This window comes from Lolium rigidum, chromosome 5 (assembly GCF_022539505.1).
Source record: "Lolium rigidum isolate FL_2022 chromosome 5, APGP_CSIRO_Lrig_0.1, whole genome shotgun sequence".
Lineage (NCBI taxonomy): Eukaryota > Viridiplantae > Streptophyta > Magnoliopsida > Poales > Poaceae > Lolium > Lolium rigidum.
Window position 1 is genome coordinate 206,309,581 of NC_061512.1, and position 22,539 is coordinate 206,332,119.

Consider the following 22,539-nt stretch of genomic DNA (forward strand, 5'->3'; position numbering starts at 1 on the left):
TTAGCCAAGTCACCAAGACCTCTGCTATTCCGAAACATGTCATTCATCGAGAAACTATTTTAGATTTAATATTTTTGCCATATATACGAGATTTCTTTCCAGCCGACGATCGAGAACCATGTGCATAAGCATTTAGATAAACATAAACTGAACTAAGCTCTGAATGTTCCAAGTCGACTTATGTAACACTCCCAATTATAGCCGAGAGAAGATGACCATCTAGGATGTCATCATCTTCATCATCGTCTACCATGGAAGTAGCAGGCTCAGTGGATCTATTTGAAGCAACCGTTAAACGGTCAAGCTCCGTCTGTCTCAACACATTAGCCGAAGCTAGAATCTCATCCGACCGACTACCCAACAAGACACCTACACTACTCAAATTAGAAGAAATACGAGTATCCGGAAAAGAAGTAAAAGACTTGGCTGAATGTTTAGTACCTGCCGTGTCGAGGTTCTTCTCCGCCTTGCGCCGCATAGCCCTCTGCATCACGTCCTCATCTGTAGACCCCGCACCGTCCTCCGACAAAGCATACCTCCCACTCCTCCTAACCGTCGGCTGAGCAACCGGTGGAGGACCCATGGGATGAAGATGCTATACGGCGGAAGCTGGCGGAGGAGGACTCGAGCTTGGTGAAGAAGGTACCGAGCCCTGCGCCGAGGCAGGTGAAGACGGCGACCCCGAAGATGGTGATGGAGAAGTCGACGCAAGGGTAGATGGCGTAGAAGCCCCCTGCACCGAACCCGACGCTGCTGCCCCCTAGGCGAAAGGGGCGTGGACACCTCCGCCTGAGGAGACAGAAGCGAAGCCGGCAGAGCGTCCCTCCGCTCGTCGCTCTGTCGAGGGCGTGCGTGAGAAGGTGAGGGTGCCGAGGGCAGCGTCTCCCCAGGCTCCCCGCGCGGCGTCTGCTGTCCCGTCGGGCCAACGGCCGGCTGCTGCGGCACCGCCTGGCCGGAGGCTGGCCGCTGCGCCGCCACGCCATTGGTCGGCTGCTGTTGTGCCTCCATGCCCTTGGTCGGCTGCTGTTGCGCCGCCGCGCCATTGGCTGGCTGCTGCAGCCCCACCAAGGCCGCAACAAACTTCTGCTGCCCCTCCGGCAAAACCTCGGCCAACAGCTGCCCCGAAGCCGTCGTGTCGGATGCTGTAGAAGGAGGAGTCCTCGGCTGCACCCTCTCCGTCTGAGCTGTGGTAGAAGACGGAGTGGGACCAACTGAGGGACTCCTGAGCGGCGTAGGCGACGACGAAACCGGGCGCGTCCTTCCATGCATAAAAGTCCGAACTCGAGACGGAGAAGACGCCATAGATACAAGAGGCGGGGTTGCCACCAAATGAGGCGACACCGTCTTACCTCGCGCCACAATCTCTCTCCCTCTGTCAGTCACCGGCGAGTGGTTAAACGGGGTCAAAGCCACCTGAGTAACCGGTACCGTAGCTGTGCCAGAAGAGTGCATAGGCGCTTGGCCATCGACCTCCATGTGTGATGTCCCTGGTGCCACATCCGCCGCAGGATCATCAAGACCCTCATCTTCGAAACCATGAGACTCGTCATCATCATCGTCTCCCTTCCAGAAAAAAGGCCAAAACCGGAGATCCGGCTTATACCCAGGAGCCTCAAGACGAAACCGAAACTTGTAGCCATTAAGCTTGAGACGAGCCAACACCTCTAGGCATGGTGGCCTGTCCTTAGACTTATCTTTCTCCAATACAGATGCGTTTCTCATAGCCACCTGAATCCGAACAATCCCCTTACTTCGAAGGGTATACAAATCAACATCAAGAGTAGAACCAATAAAAGTACCTACAGCCCATAGACCCAAAAAGTGGCGTAGAGAGTCTGGTACACCTTCGACATGTACCCACACAGGCTCCATAACAAACTCAGGTGTAACATCCTGATGAGCCCAAGAAGATACTATGGCCTACGCATTTATCTTAGGCACACTCATCTGCATACCATCAATCCTTGATAAGTCCTCAGCTGTAGGAATCCCAATCAAAAAGACATTTGTACCATGAGCCACCGCCTCCCACTTCCATGCAGGATTTCCCGGACACATGCGAGCCATTAGACTCTGAATATCTGCCGCCGTAATTGTCCCCTCCCCTGACACCTGTACCAAGGCTGTAGGCGCGCCAGAGGGTAACGACTGCGGCTTATACACCGAGTCTGGAATCTGAAGGTCAAGAGTAGCATCATTACCGCAGCCAACGAAAAAACTCATGGGCTTCGGAATCTTCAAGATAGGGCACGGAATGGTCGGGTGCGCTCCGGAATCACAAACTAAACAATAATGTAAAACCTTACAGTCCTTAGTAGCATGGGTACTGACAGCGCACTTCCAACATCGCCCCACTTTCTTCGGCTTCGCAACTGGTGCAGCAGGACCCGACGCAGCCAGAGGCACCGGAAGCGGAGCGGGTACCACATTGGGCAGCATGGCTGCCACACCCGGCGTCATGGAGGCGGTTTGACCCATCCCCAGCTGCGTGGGCGGTGGGGCTGCAGCCACCCCTGCCCCAACTCCCCCCACCGCAGCAGGTTTCTTCTTCCTCCTCTTCTTCAATTGTCCAGGCTGTGCAGGTGGGTTTTGCACCGCCTGCTGTGTAGATGGTTGCGACAAAGGCTGGTGCACTTGTTGAGGATAATGGTAGAATTGATCTTGGTACTGCGGATACGGAGGTTGCTGCGGCATATACTGCGTCGGAGGGATCGGCACACTCAGCTGTGGGCAAAACCCGCCATATGGTCTTGAAGGAGCAGCTTGGGGCGGCGGCATTGGGGCTCCCGCCGGCCACCCCTGGAAGCCCGGGGGTCCCAGATATGCGCCAGACCCTGCCCCCGGCGCCACGGCAGGCATCGTGGACGGAGCAGCAGCGGGTGTCGGCGCAGTTGCCGCCAACCCTTGCGGCGCAGATGGGCGGGACGGCCCAGCCATTGACGAAGACGTAGCTCTCCCGGCTACCACGTCGACAAACGACCGACTCCAAGCGGCGCGAGATGACGCAGCGGTTGAGGACGAGGAGATCGAACTGCCGACGGCACGACGACGAAGATCGGCCCGATCGCGAGGAGAGGCGGCGTTGCGGCTGTCGGTGCAAGAAGAAGCGTTCGTGAACGATACCGCATGCGAATCGTCGGTGGGACGTGAAGACCTCCTGGGATCGCGCTGAAGGCCCATCAGCGCGTGGCCGAACCCGGCCCACCTAGATTGCAGCCCACCAAACGCCAATCCCGCCTCTGGTGGTTCGAAACGAGGCCGAACGGCGGACGCGAGCGTCGTCGTCTTCTCCGGCGAGGGCCGCCCGCCGCCCATCGAAGCCGTTGTCGCAGCTGCCACCACGCCATTCCTCGCCTTGACAACGAAGTCCGCGAGAATCGCCGAAGGCGTGATCCGCTTAGGCGGGAGAGGTCCTCTCCACGCCTTTAGCCGAACCGGCGGCCTGGGCATTCTCGTACCCGGCGGCGAGGACGACAGCGATCTCCCTCGGAGCGCTTGAACCTCGCCCGGCGGCGACAGAGACCTCCTCCGAGTCGCGGCGACGCCACCCGAAACAGCGCTACCTGCCGCCTTTTCCCATGATCGCGAGACGGCGTCGGGGTAACCGATCTTGGTCCAGAAGTCCTGCAAGATCCCGTCCCTCCCCTGATCTCCATCTCGAACGATCGGCAGCACTCTCGGCTCATCCATCAGACCGCACCAGGCGACCTCCTCTGCCACCGAAATCTCCTCATCCACCTCCGACTCCGAGAGGGGATCAAAACGGCTCCCAGATCGCGGAGATCCCACTATCGGCGAAGTCACCGGCGAGAGCACTGGGCGCACCGGCCGGAGATCGAGCCGCCGCCGTGGCTTCTGCCCCGCGATCCACCAGAGTTCTGCCAGAGTTCTGTTATTGTTCCTCCGTCGGCCTCAAAAAAAAAAAAAAAAAAGCGAAGGCATCCAACTAAACTTATACTCCATGCGTTGTTACGGGTTAGAGTTCCATCTAAGTTTTTGTATACAACCCAAAAAGTTAATTCTTCTCACTCTAGCAATGGCATCCAACTTTTTTGAGGATTTTTGTTGGACATATCAGGGTCTGACTTCGAGGTGCTAGAACATGGTACTACCTCCGTTTTAAGGAATAATGCGTCCTCGTTTTACGTGTTTTTGTTTGACCAAGAATTACTTCAAATAGATAAAAGTTGTTTGTATGAAATTAGTATCATTAAAAAGTGATTTTCAATATGAATCCAACGATACTAATTGCATATAATATACTCAAGATTTTGCTGCTCAATTTTTATGGTCAAAATTCGTCTTGAAATACGTGTGCGCCTTATTCCTTAAAACGGAGATAGTATTTGCAAATTCAAAATAAATTTGTTTGTGTCAGCTTCTATTTCTCCTGCCTGATCATGGCAACAATAACCATGAAGGTTGGCACCGAGGGCTCGTCTTCCAAGAACCCAGTAGGTGAGAAGAGAATATCTTCAATTACTAAGAACTTTGATCAAATCTTAAACTACTACTTGTCGCCAGTGCCGTGGATCATCCATCAATATTGTTGGAAGTGAAGGTGCCACTGTTGGACGGGATAAGTTGCATCGTTCTGTCCACTGTTGGTGCTTATGTACTCGTCCTACCTGCACCACTGTTATCGGTGTCATATTGGTGCCCTTCTCCACGCAAGTCACAATGTTACTGCTATTGTAATCTTGTGTCACACATACTCCTCGTCATCTCATCATCAACAAATGGCCAAAGTTCTAAAATATCTGCCTACCGTAGCTCAGTAGTTAATGTAGTGGCGTCCGGAATAAACCTGAAGTGAGCTGTAATACTACGTGGTAGCTAGAAGCTAGCATATACTTCTCATTTTGTTTTCGAAGAATAGCTACTCCTCTAGGGTTGGTCGGTTCCTGACATGCATCCATCACTTAGAGCATCTCCAGCCGTTGGGTTTCCCAGATTGAAATCCGGTGCTATTTAGGCTGGTGCCAATGGAGGCGTTAGGGCGGGCGGTACCGCCCGCCGCCAGGCGAGAGAGGGGCGGGAGTGGGGCGGGACGGGAGCGCGGGGCGCTGGGGCTGGCGCCGGGCGGTACCGCCCGACTACCGCCCGCGTTGGGGGCGATAGTGAGGCGACAGCGGGGCGAGAGGCGGGGCGGCGCGGTGGCGGGGCGGGGCGAGAGAGGGGCGGGCGAGAGGGCGGGCGAGAGCGGGCGGTAGGCGGGCGATAGGCGGGCGAGAGAGGGGCGGGAGTGGGGCGAGAGAGGGGCGGTAGTGTGTAACGGCTAGCTGAGGTGGCGCGATCTGATTCGGCCACCTCAGCTAGCCGTTGGGGTAGCCGTTGGTACTTCAAAAAATCCGAAAAAATGCCAAAAAACCCTAAAATTTCATCCCCACCCCCTATAAATACCCCCATATGGTTTCACTCACTCCACACCCATTTCATCTCCTTCACTCTCTCAAACCTTCTCCACCATGTCCGGTTGGACTCCACCAGATTTGACCACGTTCACGGATCTGATAGGGTCCGACGGGTCACCAATAGGCTTAGATGATTTCTCTCCGACACATCGTCGCACCAATGTCGGTTCTTCGCCGCATCCCCGAGTTTTATACCCCTCCGGCACACCACCTCTGGGCCCATATGGGCCATTCGCTCCACCTCCGGCGCCATATGGTTCATACCCTCCGCCTCCGTATCCATACCCCCAACCACCTCCACATGCTCCACCTACAGGTAGCGGGAGTGGCACTGTACCTCCTTTCCCGCCGTATGGTTCATACCCTCCTCATCTGTATCCATACGCGCCATATGGTCCGTACCCACCGCCTCCTGAAGCTAGTGCTCCAAGCTTGGAGTCCGATGCCGCGGAAACAATCGTACCACTGCATCAACCGCGTCCAAAGAGGCTTGACTGGACAAAAGAGGAAGAGGAAAAACGGGTACTTTACTTACCCATCACATATTTATTTCGGGGTTGGTTCTTGCTTGGATTTTTCACTAACAATATCTATTTTGGGGTAGGTTAATGCTTGTCTTTTTAACTCCAAAGACTCTGTTGCCGGTAATTGCAAGTCCGGCACTAGTTTTTGGGGTTCTATAGCTGCAACCTTCAACTCTACCGCGGATCCTGCCCGTCATCGGACCTCGAAGCAGCTGAAGGATCATTGGAACGCCTACAACAAGGAGGTGTCCCTGTTCAATGCATTTCACATCCAAGAATCAGTGTTACGTCAGAGTGGAGCAGACGATGAGATGGTCATGAAGGCGGCAATGGAGAGGTACGCGAATGACAAAAGAGTGACTCAGCCGTTCAGACGGCACCACTGGTGGGATGCTGTAAAAAATGAAGCGAAGTGGAAAGGACAACATGGTCCTGGTAGTGGAACCGACTCCACTTCCAAGAGAAGCCGTCTAGGAACTTCTGGTGAGTACAGCTCTAGCGAGGCGACAGGCGACACGGAGGAAGAGCGTCCAACGGGCCGCGATAGGGCCAAGGCCGCGGCACGTAAGGGTAGGAGGAAGGGGAAGGAAACCTCATCAAGCAGTGAGGTAGGAAGTAAATCCTTCGCGATGAGAAACATGATGAAGGGTTTAGTGAAGGCCAAGCTATTCAAGCAATGGAACAAAATGAAAGACCGATCAACCGCCGACATGGACGAAGCAGAAAAGCGCAAACATGCGAAGGCCATCAAGATGGTGGAAAAAGAGCTTGGTCTGGAAGAAGATGACGACAAGGAGGAGGAGCAGGAAGAAGAGGAAGAGGAGTAGAATTTTTATTTTTTATGTAATTTTTAATATTTATTATGCAATTTTATTAATTATTATGTAATCGGTAACATTTTAAGTTGAATAAAATAATTTTCTTGCATTATTTTGAATGTCTAAAATAAATCGAGTGAAATAACTTAATGTGAAAAGGAAATGGTGATGTGGAGGAGAGAGAAGTGAGAGATGGCACTATAGCCCGTGCATTGGCAAGGTGGGGTGAGAGTGGGGTGAGAGTGAGAGAAAAAGCTGACGTGATGGGTGAGAGTGAGGTGAGGCATTGGCACCAGCCTTAGAGCATCTCCACCGGCGGCTCCGATAGCGGCCCCGATAGCTTTTTGGGGCCGGCCTCATTTTTGAGCTCGCACCGGCGCGCCCGAAACGGCGCCGGCCATTTTTCGAGCCCAATAGAATCGCCGGCATCCCCGTGTCGGCCCCTTCGCCAAGGACGCGAATCGGGCGCGTCGGTGCCTCGCAGAACGACGGTTTTCGCGGGTGGAAGCGCCTTGTCAGCGAGAGGACGCGACGGTTCGCATCGGCCGCGATGTGGGAAGGTTGGTCGTCGACGTTTAATGGCCTCCCGCGCGGAAACCGAGGCGGCCACGAGAGCAGCGACTGGCCACGCGGCAACCAGTCGGCGTAAATGTGGGTAGTTGCCACCGCTATATAGTACGTACGCCGTCCACACCTACGCTCCATTCTCTCCTCTCCACCATCGCCGCTCCATTCTCGCCGCTCCATTCTATCATCTCCACCACCACCGCCGCTCCCTCTCCACAGCAAAATGTCGCGCCGTCTGAAGACCACATACTCGATGCTTGGCCTCAACGGCCGCGCGATGCCTCCGCCACCACCGCAGCCGCAACCGGAGCCCGGGCCGGAGGCCAACGCCGACAACAGCACCGACGAGGACGCAGACCCACGGTTCGCGGCGTGGTATGAGGTCTATGTCTCAGCCGCGGAAGAAGAGGCGGGGGAGGAGGCAGCGAAGGAGGCGGTCGCCGCAGGCCTCCGCCCACCCGAAGCAGCCCGCGATCCTCGCGTCGCAGAAGGCGCAACGGTACAAGCGGTTGATGGAGGAGGAGGACGAGTTCATCAACGACGTGCACCTCCATCACGGCCTCGAGATCTCGCGCCAGCGAGCGGCCACGGAGGAGGCGGGACGGCGCCTCATGGAGGCGGAGCGACAGAAGCTCGCAGAGCTCAACGCTCACCGCCACTACGAGGCGTTCGCCCGCCAAGTGGCGAGGCACGCCGAGATCCAAGCTTCTCGGGAAAGGATGGAAGCACGTGGACAACGCCGCCGACAAGCCCCTGCGACGCCGGCCACCATGCTCCACCGCCAGATGCGCGAAGCTAGGGAGGAGAAGCGGGCACGGACGCAAGCAGCAATGGCGAAAAACGATGACGAAGCAAGGCCGTCGAGCGGACCAACCGACAGCCAGTGGATAGGATTAAGTTTAAGTTTAAATTCGAGCTACCTTTGTATGAACTTCGTATGTGACCAATATGCATGATACTAGCTAAAATACTAGCACTATGACTAGCCTAAAAAAAAAACAATAGTTAGAACTACTACCAGAAGGCACAGTTCCCCATGGGCTAATTTGCATCCAGCCCTGAAGAATGTGCATTTTCGTTCTCACGTCCAGACCCATTACACCAATCCAGATGTCCAACAGCACCAAAAGAGAATTAAAATAAAACAACTTAACTTACATGAAACCTAGACACACTGCCTTAAATATATAAACAATGTAGCACAATGTACACAGAGAAAGGAGAACCATCCCACGGGACAACTAAGCAGCCTGTCTAATAATTCTCACGGGGGTGGGTTATTATTAAGCCTTTATTTCTCCTCTGCCATCTAATATTTCCTCCTCCGCAGGGGCATAGCAATCCAAAAAAATCAGTGGGCTTGTCTTCTTCAAGATTAATTGCACTTTCATAAGCAGCAATTCACTGAAGGCTTTACCCAAATTTGCTCCGCTCCTGGGATTCATCTACCATGTACCACTGGGGGGGGGGGGGGAGGGGGGTTAGAAAGTTAAAACATATGATGCCGTCGAAAGGAAAATATTTAGGCACCAGCCACAAGACATCCAGCAGATCTATCACCTCAGAACAAGAAAACTTACAGGACTGTCAATCTCCCGGTTCTGCAGCATAATCTTCAGTGTATCTGCAGCAATTTTATCCTGTAACTGAAATAGAAGAACACAAAATTAAGCATCACACATTTTCTTGCTTAATATATTTGGAAGAATGAGACAATCCTTGCATATGGGTTAATGAGGTCATTCTTTGATGTTTTGAGGGATAGTCCCGTTCTTCATTTTCTATCAGCACGGTGCATTGCAAATTTGGAGTTGGCGCACACGAGTCAACGAGTCAGGCAGCTGATTCTTTTCCAATCATCTCTGCTCCGCCCACGGTTCCGGGTGGTGGCTGTGGCGACGCAGCACCGGGTCGGCATACACGCCGGCGGAATACCGGGGCCGGCAGCGACGGACCACGAAACAGGTCCACGTGTTTCCTCTCAGCTGCCTTGGACCAGCGCACCGCCAGATACCCCACCATTGGCATAGAGGACGACCGCTGGCCCCGCTACTCCAACCCGCCAGGGAAGGTAGCTGGAGGGGATGGTGGAGGTAGGAGCCCCGGCGGTGAGGAGGGAGGGAGGAGGTCAAGGGGAGAGCATGGCGTGCTCGGCCTCCAATGTTGCGTGCGAGAGATGAGACAGAGAGAAGATGCGGTGGCTCCATGTTTTGCCGCTGATTGCTAAGCTGTGTGCATGTGTTTGGCTGCTGATTGCTAGCTGTGTCCTCTATGTGCGCTTTTTTTGTGTATGCTTCGCTAGTGCTGACATTCCTGCTGCTTGCTAGCAGGTATAAAACATTGTTAGCTGCTGCTTTATTGCTGTGGCTGGCTAATCTGAATTTTCGTTATGAACCATCATGTATTAAATGTTTGTGTTTGATAGAGAGATATTTCATAGTGACAGAAAACAATCAGAGCGCGAGTGGGATATACAGAGTGAGCAGAAAGAGAGATAGGGACAGATTAAAATAAATTAAGTACATTATTTAAAAAACAGAGTCTAAATACTCCCTCCGATTCAAATTGATTGACTCAACTTTATCTTGACACGGATGTATCTAGATGTGTTTGTTGACTAGATACATCTATGTCTAGACAAAGTTGAGTCAATTAATATGAACCGGAGGGAGTAGTAAATTTAATTAAAACAATATCGAAATTGACTGTACAAGATTTATATCAAATATAATATATACTACAAATTAAACTTTGATACTAATGGTAGACCAAATTAAACATATTTGAATTATTAATGACTTTATTTTCTGGACTTCTATTAAATTATTACTCCCTCTGTTTCTTGATATAAGGTGTATAGTTTTTTTGCCCGAATATTAACGCACAAGTTGAGGGCAAATTTCGGTTATGATGGAAGTTTGTACCCCTAGGTGGTCGACGTGAGACTAGTAGAGAGAAAATAGGAAAATCTTAGCATCCTCATGCCCATGGAAATCTTGGACGTTATTACTAGTTCCTTGATATGAGTACCTACCAAAATAAGGGTACATTACATATTCCAGAAATCTCTCAATGAGTGCCTACCAAATAAGTAGTATTTGTAACTGTAAGCTACGTGTTTGGAAAGAAAGTCTCCTAATTCTATGCTACGTACGTGCAGGCTGACTCATTCCTTTTTCTCACCTTTCTGGCCTGACTGCTAAACAATCGCTCGGCTCCGTGCGGGAAGTCATCCAAGGGTAAACTTGTCCAGGCTGATGGTCGAATCATTATACACCTTATATTTCGATTTTTTTTCACAGAAAATTATACACCCTATGTCAAGGAATGGAGGGAGTATTATTTTGGGCAGCGAACGGGGCATGTACTGTTCCTAGTTGTTTCTGATGACATATGTTGCATTTCTTTTTGTCAGTTAATCTACAGTGTGTGAAAGCATGGGTATTGCAGAAGTTAACACAGATCAATTACTAAGTGAAACTGCCAACACCTACTGCAGTACCCTGGTAAGCCCCATTCAGAACAACCAAATTAAATTCGTGGATACCAGGTCAACGCATGGTTCAAAAAAGCGTTCCTGAGCGTAATCTTAAGCGTAGATTAGAGCTAAGCGGAGCCCTTCCGCTCAGCAGCTTTCGGCCTGAGCGAGAGGAAAAGCGAGGAGGACCTGTGGAGGCGGGCTCTCAGGCAGAAGCAAGAGGGTTAGGGTTAGGAATCCCGTACTCATCCCAATTCCACTCCCCTGTCGAGGCACGACAGAAGCAAGAGGCGACACCATTGGAGCTCCTTTGCTCCGCTGGTCAAGCTCTTGCGCGCGGCCCTCTAGATCCTCCTGAAGACAACCTAGATAGGGCCACCTTCCTCCAGCAGCTTGTTCCCCTTGTCCCCTTCCAATCCAGATCGAGGGGATCAAAGTTAGAGAGGCGTGCGTGTGTGGCGGCTACGGCCTAGGACCTGGGAGGCTGGGATGCAGGAGGGGATCGATTTTTGTGCAGTGCCTGAAGTTTTAGGCTTTTGGAGGGGATCAATGTGTTTGGCTACGACCTGAGAAGCAAGAGACATTTTGTTGGGCCTTTTGTTGGACCAAAAACAACACATAACTACCTGAGGCCGGTTATTCAAATATTTCCTATTTTAGGCTTACATATGCCTGTTTTACCCTGCACGCTTAAGCAGTAGTTCCTCTAGGCAGAGCCTCACCGCTCGCTTAGCGCTCAGCGCTTTTTTGAACCTTGGGTCAACGTATTAAGATTTTCATTACACATAGGTAACCAATGTATCATCATCAGGTGATCATGCAATGTGGGCTAACATGACTATTTGTACTGTTGGAATTGCAAACCTTGAGTCAAAATGGATTGATTTAGTATTTAGTGGTGTTACATATAAATTTCTTTTGTGTTACTAATAAGATAGTACATTAACATCAAAACTCAATTTCGAACATTAGATGTATTTTAAGGTGTAATACCAAAATAAATACAGATAGCAAGAAATAACTGTACCTTCCGGGCAAAATATAGAGTTTGGGCTTCAGTGTTGCTAATGAAGTGGACCCGGACAGGCTTGAGGGACAAAAAGCGCATACAAATTGTCAGGGTAGAATATTGCTTTTGAGTAATAACACACAGTTCAATAACTCAGAAAATAAAATTTTGAATGATAACACTAAACAATTAGGCCCAACTTTACAAGCTAGGAAAAAGGTACATCAGTTGTTTCAGTTTTGAAAGAGTTGCATGGGTCTATTTTTATATCTCCTGCTTGTCAGCCCACAAAAGATGAGAGTTGCGAAGGAAAATGTGCCACAATTCATCACCATTGCAGTGAATAAGGCCTAGGTTACAGAATGTAAATCTATCCTGCACCGAAGTTTATAGCTCTACAATGTCACTACATTTTACTTCAAAGAAGATGAGGATTCTATATTGAAATTTTCCATTTATTAACAAATGAAAGATGAAATTGTCGAGTGTATATTTTTATCAAAAACAGGTCTTAATATTGGCAAGCATCCATCAAATCCACCCTCAGTTTTGGTTGTTAGCTTGCCCAATTACTAATCATTGATCCTCATGCTGATAGTAACTAGAACATCCAAATGCCATAACGGCTATTTGGTTGGCTGACTATGTTTGTCTAAAGAAGTAGCCAGAAATTTGTATTTGGTTGGCTAACATGAGGTTTTGGACTCACCTTGTTAGTATTAGTAACAATGGTAAATTCCCTTTTGAAGAGAGTCTAATCACTTATACTGGCAGAGGTTATCAACAATTTAACATTTCACTTTCGGTGTGATGTGGATACAGACAATTAAGAATGCAAATGTTACCTTTAATATGTTGTTTATTCCTTTTCTAAAAGCCAGCTTAACATCCTCAGAATTGAGATTGCCACTTTCATAGTCAACAACAAAATCTTCCATGCTTGCATATGTCCTGCATAAGATAACGATTCTCACAAATACTGGAGCAAAATATTGACTTACAATCTATAGCACATAAGCACTGAAATTTGTACTGTATTACAATTGTGGGAACACATTTCTTTGGTGCTAATGAGTTGATTAACGGGTGAATGTAGATTATGATGCTATGGATGAGATATATATAGTTTTGTGCATCCTACTGCTAAATTAAAAACCAGCCTTTCACAACAAACAGATAGGAATTACATTTGGTAGATAAAGGAAAGAATATTACTTGTTACTACCATTCCCTTTCTTCTCAACTAGCTCCAATTTTCCAAACCAAGGGAATATAACATATTTGATATACTCCAGAAATTCGTTGCAAACTGTTACTTTAGGTGGGCAGAAAGCCATTTTTATTTTCCGATTAGAAGCCGCCTGAAAATAAATAGACAAACATTTCATACAAACAGTTTAGGAATCTGATTGTCCACTAAAACAGTAAAAATATAATACACTATATATGCATATGAATGGTCACATTGGAAGAATGAAAAAATAATAAGCATGAAAGAACAGTTCTATTTCCAAAATTATGTCAAGAGTATTAAAGCTCAACGGTACTATAAAGCTCAATGTTATGAGGATTAAAGATCATGAAAGAACTGTTATATTTAGCAGTACCTGTACAGATGGGTAGTGAAATCTATAAAGCTCAACATTCGAGGATTAGATTGTATTGCTCTTTGTATTTCCAAGATTTCTACTCTCTTTGTTTTTATTAAATCGAATGACATAATTTTTACATTAGCAAGATAGATAGTTTACATGAAAATCTTCAAGTGATGTAGTGGACAAACAGAAGGAACAAAAATATGGCCAGGGGCAAATTTTTGCTGCCAAATGGAATTATTCAACTTGCAGAACTTTTGCAAAAAAAATGTCTAAGAATTTAAATTGTGAAGGTAGGAAGTCAATTAAAAGTAGTATTCCCTTCGTTTTAAAATAAGTGTCAACTTTTTCTAGATACGGATGTATCTACAACTAAAATGAATCTTGATACATCCGCATCTAGACAAAACCAAGACACATATTTTAGCACAGAGGGAGTATAAGTTTAGTTCATGATTATATTTTAGCCAAATAATAAAATTGCAAGGAGCAGAGTGCTAGAATTGGATTGAAGCACTTGTGTAAATTTATCATGGAAATGCAAAAGGCACACCCAATATGGTAAAACCATAGTGTACTAGGTCAACCATCTGCCACAACAAAATGATTATAATTAGATACCTCCGCATCATCCATGAAGAGAGTCCGTGCTGTATATCTCAGCAAGTTCATGTCAGGATCTTCTGGTAAAAGAGGTAACTTATCTGTATTTCAAGTTAAGGATATATATTGCATCCAATATCACCATCAAAGCTCCAAACACCATACTGGATGACACACAAAGCACAAAAACATAACAGGTCTGGATCAGGATACTATGCAGTATGATAGCTGGTTTCGTTTCCCTATTTATGTCTTCAGCGTAATCCCTCGCTAGCATGACAATGTCTCGCTGATCCATGCTGAAGAGCCATATGTCAGCCTGAAACAACAGAACAAAATGGTTCGAGTCAACATGTGCTGTGAACGGCTAATAACATACGTTTTGAATCGTGCTTCCACCACAAACAATTCCAATGTATGAGATACAATGATTAAAAAACTGGTTGCAAGGTGAAAAAAAGAAACAAATGGTTGATAACTAGAACTTGCAAGCTACCGCTTGGAAGCAAATATTGTAATATATATTGTTGATCCAACATAAAGGATGTTTCATTCAAACAACTGACTTAGATTGAAATATCAAGTCTCCCAGTAAGCATCAGTCCTGCATGATTTCCTAGCAACTATGTTCCGATTATTTCAAAAAAAAAATACTGCATTCTCTGTGTTCCATGCTTCTATATATTTACAAGATAATTTTTTATGAGGACCTTAATATGGCCCCAAAGGATGATATTTATGCAATGTTCACTTTTTAAAAAAACAAGCCTACGGATCTACGTTCAACATCTCTAATTTCCTACTGCTGAAGTAGCCACACAAGTAATAGAGAAATCCATGAAGACTTCTCTTTCACATGTCTAAGATGTACCCCGCGCTGACTGATTTGGTCATAATCTGGTGTGGTTGTATAAGCCATGAATTAATATTGCAAAGAGAACAAACACAACAAAAATTACCACACATATTTTAATTCCAATCATGTATTAGATAAACCAACCTTCTGGCATACTATAGCAGCAACCTGCATGCAAGGGTAGAAGATCTCAGCAGCAGGTATTGTTTGTGGCCCGTATGTCCTGTTCCGCGAATAACTGCTCGGCAAACAATTAAATACCTTGCTCGTTATAAGAACAAAATGATTTGCAGTTAAACAAGTTAAAATAAGAGATACCTTGCCATTTTTTCCATGCTGTATTTTCTGGAGACATCAACCGCAAGTGGCCAATAATTGACTGCATGGCGATTCAATTCATCTGAAAACCATACGAGCTCTACTCTGTCAAGGTTCATACCAGTTGCTTTCCACATCTCAATATTGTAGTTGCCAATGTCCCGTATTTTATCCAGGTCATTGCCAATCATGCCATGTTGCTGCAGAAACCAATCTGCCATCAATATTTTAACTGTGCAGCCAGCTTGGATGATCTTGTTGACATAGATTGTCTTCATAATACCCTGCAAGATGATAACACATCCGCCCAACCAATGCATTTGTGAACAATGTAACAAGTTAGAAGAAACAGGACCTGAGCAATAACTAATATGCTAAAAACATAAGAAAAACTATATATTTAGTGCAAAAGATGGCAGCTGCATCTTCATAAACTACACATATAGGCAAAATGGTAGCTATAGCTAGTGTCTGGAGAACCCGTTAAGGTTTCAACGGTCTAAATGTTGTCTAATATTTTGAAAAATAATAGAAAATCACTACAATAAGATAATAAGATCCAATGGAGCAACTGTGAAAACACGAATTTATGTACCCTGGGCGAAAAAATGAACATTTCAGCTCACCCAGGTTACGAAGCAGCATGGCCACGTACAATTAGCGCACCATACACAAGCGATACACGTAAAGCTAGACTGTCCCGTTTTTTTGCTTGAAAAGAAAAAGAATGCCGATATGGGGGCGGAGCAGGGACACAGGAAGCAGATATCATGTAAGCAAGGTAGAAGGCAACTTTCTTTACTTTTTTCAATTTCTCATGCTAATGTGGTATGCCTATCTCAAATTCTAATACTTAGTTCATATCCCATGTCCCCGTGCCCATGTCGCCGAATTCGTGTCAGTGCTTTGTAGCAACCAGGGCTACATAGACCCAAATTGCTTGTTTTTTCATCGAGGGCACAAAAATTCATGTGCGTGCAATCTCTTTGTTAGATAGTTTTACATTATGGTCATAATGTTCCAGTATTTTTTTTCATGATTCTAAGAAACTTTAACGGGTTCCCCCAGAGACCATTGAGAAGAATATCCCTCTGCTGTATAAAAATATATATATATATAGTATATATGTAATAACATTCATCTCAACCCAACAACTCACTATGATATCCATGCAACGAATTTTTTTCCCTCTATAAAAAAACTCTACAGGATATCACTGTAAAAATAATGATGGGATTTTCCAAAGTCTTTACTCATGAATAAACTTCTTTTGAAATCTCTACTGTCCATCTGATTATGCACATAGACTCAATTGTATATCTTCTGTATTTACATCATGTTAAACTGCACTAAAATGATCCTGTGGGCACAGAGGAGTATAGAATGAGTATGAAAGTCTGGTGCTGGGCATAGTAAGATGTCATAAAAATAGCTTCAAGAGAAAACTAAATCCAATGTTCCTCGATACTTTTGAGCCTTCAAGTTCCAGTAACAACAAACAAGAATGCTACTGTACAGCAAAAAAAAATTGGTTGATATACCTGCTCTATGTCCATCATGTCACATGGTTCAAACCAAACATAACAAATGGGTGCGATCTTCTTCTTCATAAGGAGGCGGAGCTTATCCTCGCCGATATACTCCCCCCCAATGCTACTCAGAGCTGCAAACCTATCATCGGAACTTGTCTCCACGGAATCCCTAAGGGCAGTGTCAAATTAGCATGTCATTGCTACAACTGTTTGGGATCACATTACAAAGTCCATGCCAGCATAATAGGTAGTACCTGTGGATTCCGACGTTTGCAGCAGGTGGGCCTTCCACGGTGGAGATTTTGGATTGGTCTGCCCGGTTTGATTCAAACATAGAAGCTTCTCTGCAGCAACATAAGAAGATGGCAATCAGCAGTAGGTAACAATTGCAATTTCGAACGGCAGAGTTGAGCGCGGCAGTAAAAAAAAAAATCGTAATTTGAACAGGAATTCCAGATTGGAACAGAAGAGTTGAGCGCGGCAATACAAATCGCAATCTTTTTATGTCAACAGAAGCCGGGAACAGGCAAAGAGGAGGAGGGCAAGAACTCACGGGTTCAATCGAGTGTGGGCGCAGTTGAGGACGCGTGATGCCCCCACCTCGCCGGCGCAGCATGCGCTGTACGCGATGTCGGCCATCACGAAACACTTGACCCCGAAGCCCTACCAGCTCGCCGGAGCCCCCTTGCCGCAGCGCCCTCAACTCCAAAGCCGCCGTCTAGGAAGGGGACGGGGCAGGCAACAGCAGGTTAGGGCTTTGTTTGGAGTGTTTCTTTTTTCTTTTCTTTTTTGATGAAGGGTCTGGGACTGACCGGGAGACTTGCTGCCGCCAACATAACACGCCGGGCTCGTGGCGGGCCGGACTACTTCAGGTATGGTTGGTACACACGTGGAAGCGTTAGACTTCGCGATTCCTATCCTACGCCTAGTGCGGGAGCGATGTGCCTCTCCGCACAGGGCACTGGTACATCTGGGCCAGCCCATTTACTGTAGTAGTCAGTCTGTTTGCTCCGGTCTTTTCGGGTTTTGTTAGTTTTTTCGGATTTTCGGTCAGGTTTTTTGAACTTTTATATACCTGCTTTTATCGATTTGAACATTTCGATTTTGAACATTTTTTGAGTCCGAACATTTTTAAAATGTGAACTTTTTAAGATTTGAACATTTTTCATATTTCTGTTTTTTTCATATTTGAAATTTTGGAGTTTGAACACTTTTCAGATTTGAACATTTTTCATATTCTTTTTTTTTCCAGATTTGAACTTTTCTAGTCGAACATTTTCCAGATTTAAATTTTTTTCAAATCTGAACATTTGTTTAGTCCGAACATTTTTCAAATTTGAACTTTTTTACATTTGAACATTTTTTATATTTGAACATTTTTTATCTGAAAATTTTATATCTATTTTTTCAAATTTGAACATTTTTCAATTCCAAACATTTATTAAAATATTTTTAGAATCAAATTTTTGGCCAGAAAGCGATTGAGAGATTATAATAAAGCAGTTAAACGCGAACAACCAAAAATTAACGGAAGGACTCGTACGTAACTACAAGACACGTTGTTAAATTCACTAATGGGCCAAGCCCATCTCTTGCCAACGGTACGCGGAGACAATCAAAAGCTCCGCTTAAAGCGGAGTACCCGTTAGACTTGGGAGGTGCTATACACCACCCTGGTCGGTGCGGACCAGGCACCGAACCCCCCCAGGGTGCCTGTTGGGCCGGCCCAGTGACGTTTGTTTTCGTTTTTTTTTCTGTTTTTCTCCTTTTCTGCTGTTTTCTTTTCTTTTTTAAAAATTTAAAATGTCAATGTGAAATTTTTTCGGAAAAACAAAAAATTTCAAAAAAATTATATTTTCGAAAAATTGAAAGCATTATTTTCTAGTTTTTTACTTTTTTTATATGAACAATTTTTGGATTTGAACAATTTTCGATGTGAACAAATTTTAAATTTGAACAAATTTTACATTTGAACATTTTTAAATTTGAACTAATTTTAAATTTTAAACAATTTTTGAATTTAAACAAATTTCATATTTGAACGGTTTTTAAATTTGAATGATTTTTAGATTTGAACAATTTTCAAATTTGAATATTTTTAAATTTTTTTAAATTTGAACATTTTTAAAAAATTAAAATTTTCGAATCTAAAAAAATAAACAAAACCGAAAACAGAAAAAAGAAAAGAAACCAGAAAAAAAAAAGAAAAAGCAAAAACGACTGCACAGGCTAAACAGACCTAAATGGGCCTGGCCCATACCCGACCAGGGGGTGTGCGGTGGCCCGTAGCCACCGACCTGGTCGGTGTATAGGTTTTGCCGTTAGACTTTGCTGGTCTCGCTTCCTCCTCGTGGCGGGCCGGACCACTTCAAATCGCCGCGGCTAGTAGCAAGCCCAACTTAGCGGACAAAGATTTTTTTGGCTCTTGGTCACCGGTGCTCCTGCCATTTAAAAAAAAATTATATTACGGAGTGTTTGGATGCGGTGAATTGAACCCAGAATTAGGGAATTGGAATTAGGACCCCCTAATTCTATCGTTTGGATGTGTGTTGAATTGTTGCCCGGAAATAGACCCGAATTCTAGCCACCCCGCCGCGAAACGTTTTTCTTCAGGAAACAATTTGGAGGCTTGACCCTCCGTATTGGCCTGGAATCTCATCTCCGCTCGTAACCCTTCGAAGAGGCAGCCGCCCGAGTCGCAATCAGGTGAGCAGCGCTCAACTCCGTCCTCCTCTCCCTGGATCGTGGCGAGGTCAGTCCGGTGGCGGTAAGTACCCCGCCTTCGTCTCCCTCTTCCTCTCCCTGCCCGGACATCCTCTTCCTATCACGGCTGTCATCTTCCTCTCCCTCGTCCAGCGGCGGTAAGTATCTTCTCTGCCTTCGTCTCCCTCTTCCTCTCCCCGCTCGGTCGTCCTCTTCCTATCCAGGCCGTCATCTTCCTCTCCCTCGTCTGGCCCTCCATGACTTCGGCCGAAAACCTAGTTCGAAGGTAGAGTTGGGGACGGCAGCTGGAGATGAAACAACGGTGGCTGGGGGTAGTGGCGGCGGTGGTTTCCGACCAATTTGTGGCCATCATCTGGCTGGGTTCATGTCAGACTAGTTCATGGCTTCTCGCCATGTAGTTCAGGGTTTGGTCTAGGATAAGCATGAGCGCAGAAACGACTAGTTCATGGTTTGGTCTAGTATAAAGCATGGCCGACTAGTTTATGGTTTCCCTTGTTCATTGTTCTGTCCACGTTAGAGCAATTCCAATAGTATAGCTGGTTATTGGCTATAAGCAAGATGTCATGTCATCTATAGTCAACACATGTAGCCAACAAGTACAATAGTTGGCTATAAGAATGTACTACTTTTTCAATAGATGGTCCATCTTTCATTCACACATCTTGCCTAGGAGCACGTGCTAGAGCTAGCTCTTACATAAGAGCAAGTACAATAGACTCCAGTCAGCTGACTATAAGATATTAAATAATATATTTTAGATGAGTTGGAGGAAAGAGAAGAGGAGAGAGAATGGAGGTGGGCTACTATGCAATAGCCAGCTCTTGCACGTGCTCCTAGGCACTTTGTGAGAGTGAAAGATGGGCCATATGTTAGTAAAGTGTTTCATTCTTATAGCCAACTATTATACATGTTAGCTATAAGATGACTACAAATGATATGGCATCTTGTTATAGCCAGCAGTTGGCTATACTACTGGAATTGCTCTAAGAGCCCACTTACATTCTCTCTCCTCTTCTCTCTCCTCCAACTAGACACAAATATATTATTTTATTCCTTGTAGCCAGCTCACTAGATCTTATTGTACTTGCTCTTATGAATCTAGGCTAGAAACGCAAAGCCCAACTGTGCAGCACCATCCATCTCGGCAGAGCAGCCTTGGTCGACGCTGCAATTAAACTTGTGCTCCTTCCGCCTGCCAAAACTCTACGGAGGGCCGACACCATCTCGTTTCTCTGTACGGGTACTGCTACTTGTCTGCTTTCTTTTCTCTGTCTCCCATTTTGACAGCGGGAGGCGGTATTTAATAGAACAGTCGAAAGTTCTGTTATTTTAGATCGCCGAAACTCAAAAAACATCAAATTTATAGGTTGTGCATCCAAACAAGAATTGGAATTGAGCACACCCTTTAATTCCAAAAACAAATTTCAAACACACCCAAATGATAGAATTTGAATTGGAAGCTAATTCATTTTCATCTTGGATTTGGAATTTTCCAGTCTAATTCAATTCTAGATCCAATTCACTGCATCCGAAAAAATAGAAAAAAATCATGGTGTAGACAATAAATTATCCATAAACTTTTAAATTTTCAATTTCAAATACAAAATATTCTGGGCTACACAAAAATGACAAACATGTGGATCTGGGTATGCATATTTCAAATCTCCACATTTCAACAGATTTTATCTTTTTTGTGTAGCGTACAATATAAATAATTTCATATCAAAATTTTACACGCTTGTAGGTTAAATCATTTACTATGGTCAAATTTGGTTTTAGATTTTTCTAAAACAAATATATATAATTTTTTATTTTTTTAAATAACATGAGCACTGGTAAGACACTTTTCGCAACTTTGCCCATTTGACGCTGGCGAAAGAAGAGCCCGACCTTCCCCAAAGGCCTCCTCGCTAGCGATGGTCTCCTCTCACAGTCTCACTTATTCGTGTGCGGACTAAATATCCTCTCAGACATAGCAGCAGATGTACCGGGAGTCACCCTGCGAGGGCCCGCGAGTGCTGAAAGTTTTTTTTCTCTCATAATAACTAACAATAAAATGATAATACAAAGTAAAAAAACTATACAGAAAACGGAGAACAAAATACAGACAAACGCAATACACGCATACAGAAAACAAGCATCTCAGAACAAATACTCATGCATTAAAACAAATGTCCATGACTTTAAATGAAAATATTCACATACATGTATCAATGAAATGAAACTAATCGAAGGAAAAGTAACTAACGAAATTCAAGAAATAAGGTGATAACAATAATAGATAAACTAAACTAAAAACTGGAAAAAACAAATATACCCTCATAACCTAAAAGGGAATTGAATAGAAACTGATACTTTTGTAACAAAGATATGAGAAAAAAGAGAGTCTTCCTGCTTATTAGGCCACCACAACTACTCAATGCCTTCCTTCACTTCATAAAGACGAGAGCTAGAATTTCCTACAAACTTTTCCTACTTGTCTCCTTTCATGATACCTTCAATCACCTCCGTCAGCCTACTAATGCTTTTTTCTTATTGGTTATTTGCAGTCTATTTTTTTAATCTTCGATCTTTCATGTTTCTACGTATTTTAGTTTATCCGTTTACGAAAAAGAGTTCTTCCATGTGATGGCGTGTATTTCACACGTTCGTTGGGCAACCCCAAGAGGAAGGTATGATGCGCAGCAGCAAGTTTTCCCTCAGAAAGAAACCAAGGTTTATCGAACCAGGAGGAGCCAAGAAGCACGTTGAAGGTTGATGGCGGCGGGATGTAGTGCGGCGCAACACCAGAGATTCCGGCGCCAACGTGGAACCCGCACAACACAACCAAAGTACTTTGCCCCAACGAAACAGTGAGGTTGTCAATCTCACCGGCTTGCCGTAACAAAGGATTAACCGTATTGTGTGGAAGATGATTGTTTGCGAGAGAAAATAGTAAAACAAGTATTGCAGCGGATTTGTATTTCGAGTATTAAAGAATGGACCGGGGTCCACAGTTCACTAGAGGTGTCTCTCCCATAAGATAAAAGCATGTTGGGTGAACAAATTACGGTCGGGCAATTGACAAATAGAGAGGGCATAACAATGCACATACATGACAT

General features: G+C 45.6%; 1 protein-coding gene across 1 annotated transcript; it reads right to left on the reverse strand.

Moving 5' to 3' along the window:
* Positions 1 to 8,335: 8,335 nt before the first annotated feature.
* Positions 8,336 to 17,474, reverse strand: LOC124655333 (tyrosine--tRNA ligase 1, cytoplasmic-like). Its single transcript, XM_047194247.1, has 12 exons — positions 17,268 to 17,474; positions 16,969 to 17,058; positions 16,724 to 16,883; positions 15,183 to 15,466; positions 15,009 to 15,102; positions 14,222 to 14,327; positions 14,027 to 14,109; positions 13,026 to 13,171; positions 12,656 to 12,761; positions 11,829 to 11,888; positions 8,904 to 8,969; positions 8,336 to 8,781 (listed from the first exon to the last, which is right to left on the reverse strand). The coding sequence occupies exons 1-12, from the start codon at positions 17,351 to 17,353 to the stop codon at positions 8,737 to 8,739; spliced, it is 1,326 nt and encodes a 441-aa protein (XP_047050203.1). The 5' UTR covers positions 17,354 to 17,474; the 3' UTR covers positions 8,336 to 8,736.
* Positions 17,475 to 22,539: the final 5,065 nt, after the last annotated feature.

Coding starts and splice junctions, on each gene's coding strand:
- LOC124655333 (XM_047194247.1), bottom strand. CDS start 17,353: ATGGCCGACATCGCGTACAGCGCATGCTGCGCCGGCGAGGTGGGGGCA. Junction 8,970..11,828: donor CTCTATATTTTGCCCGGAAG/GTACAGTTATTT, acceptor CTTCTATTTCAG/TTACAGGATAAAATTGCTGC. Junction 8,782..8,903: donor ACCGGGAGATTGACAGTCCT/GTAAGTTTTCTT, acceptor CCCCCCCCCCAG/TGGTACATGGTAGATGAATC.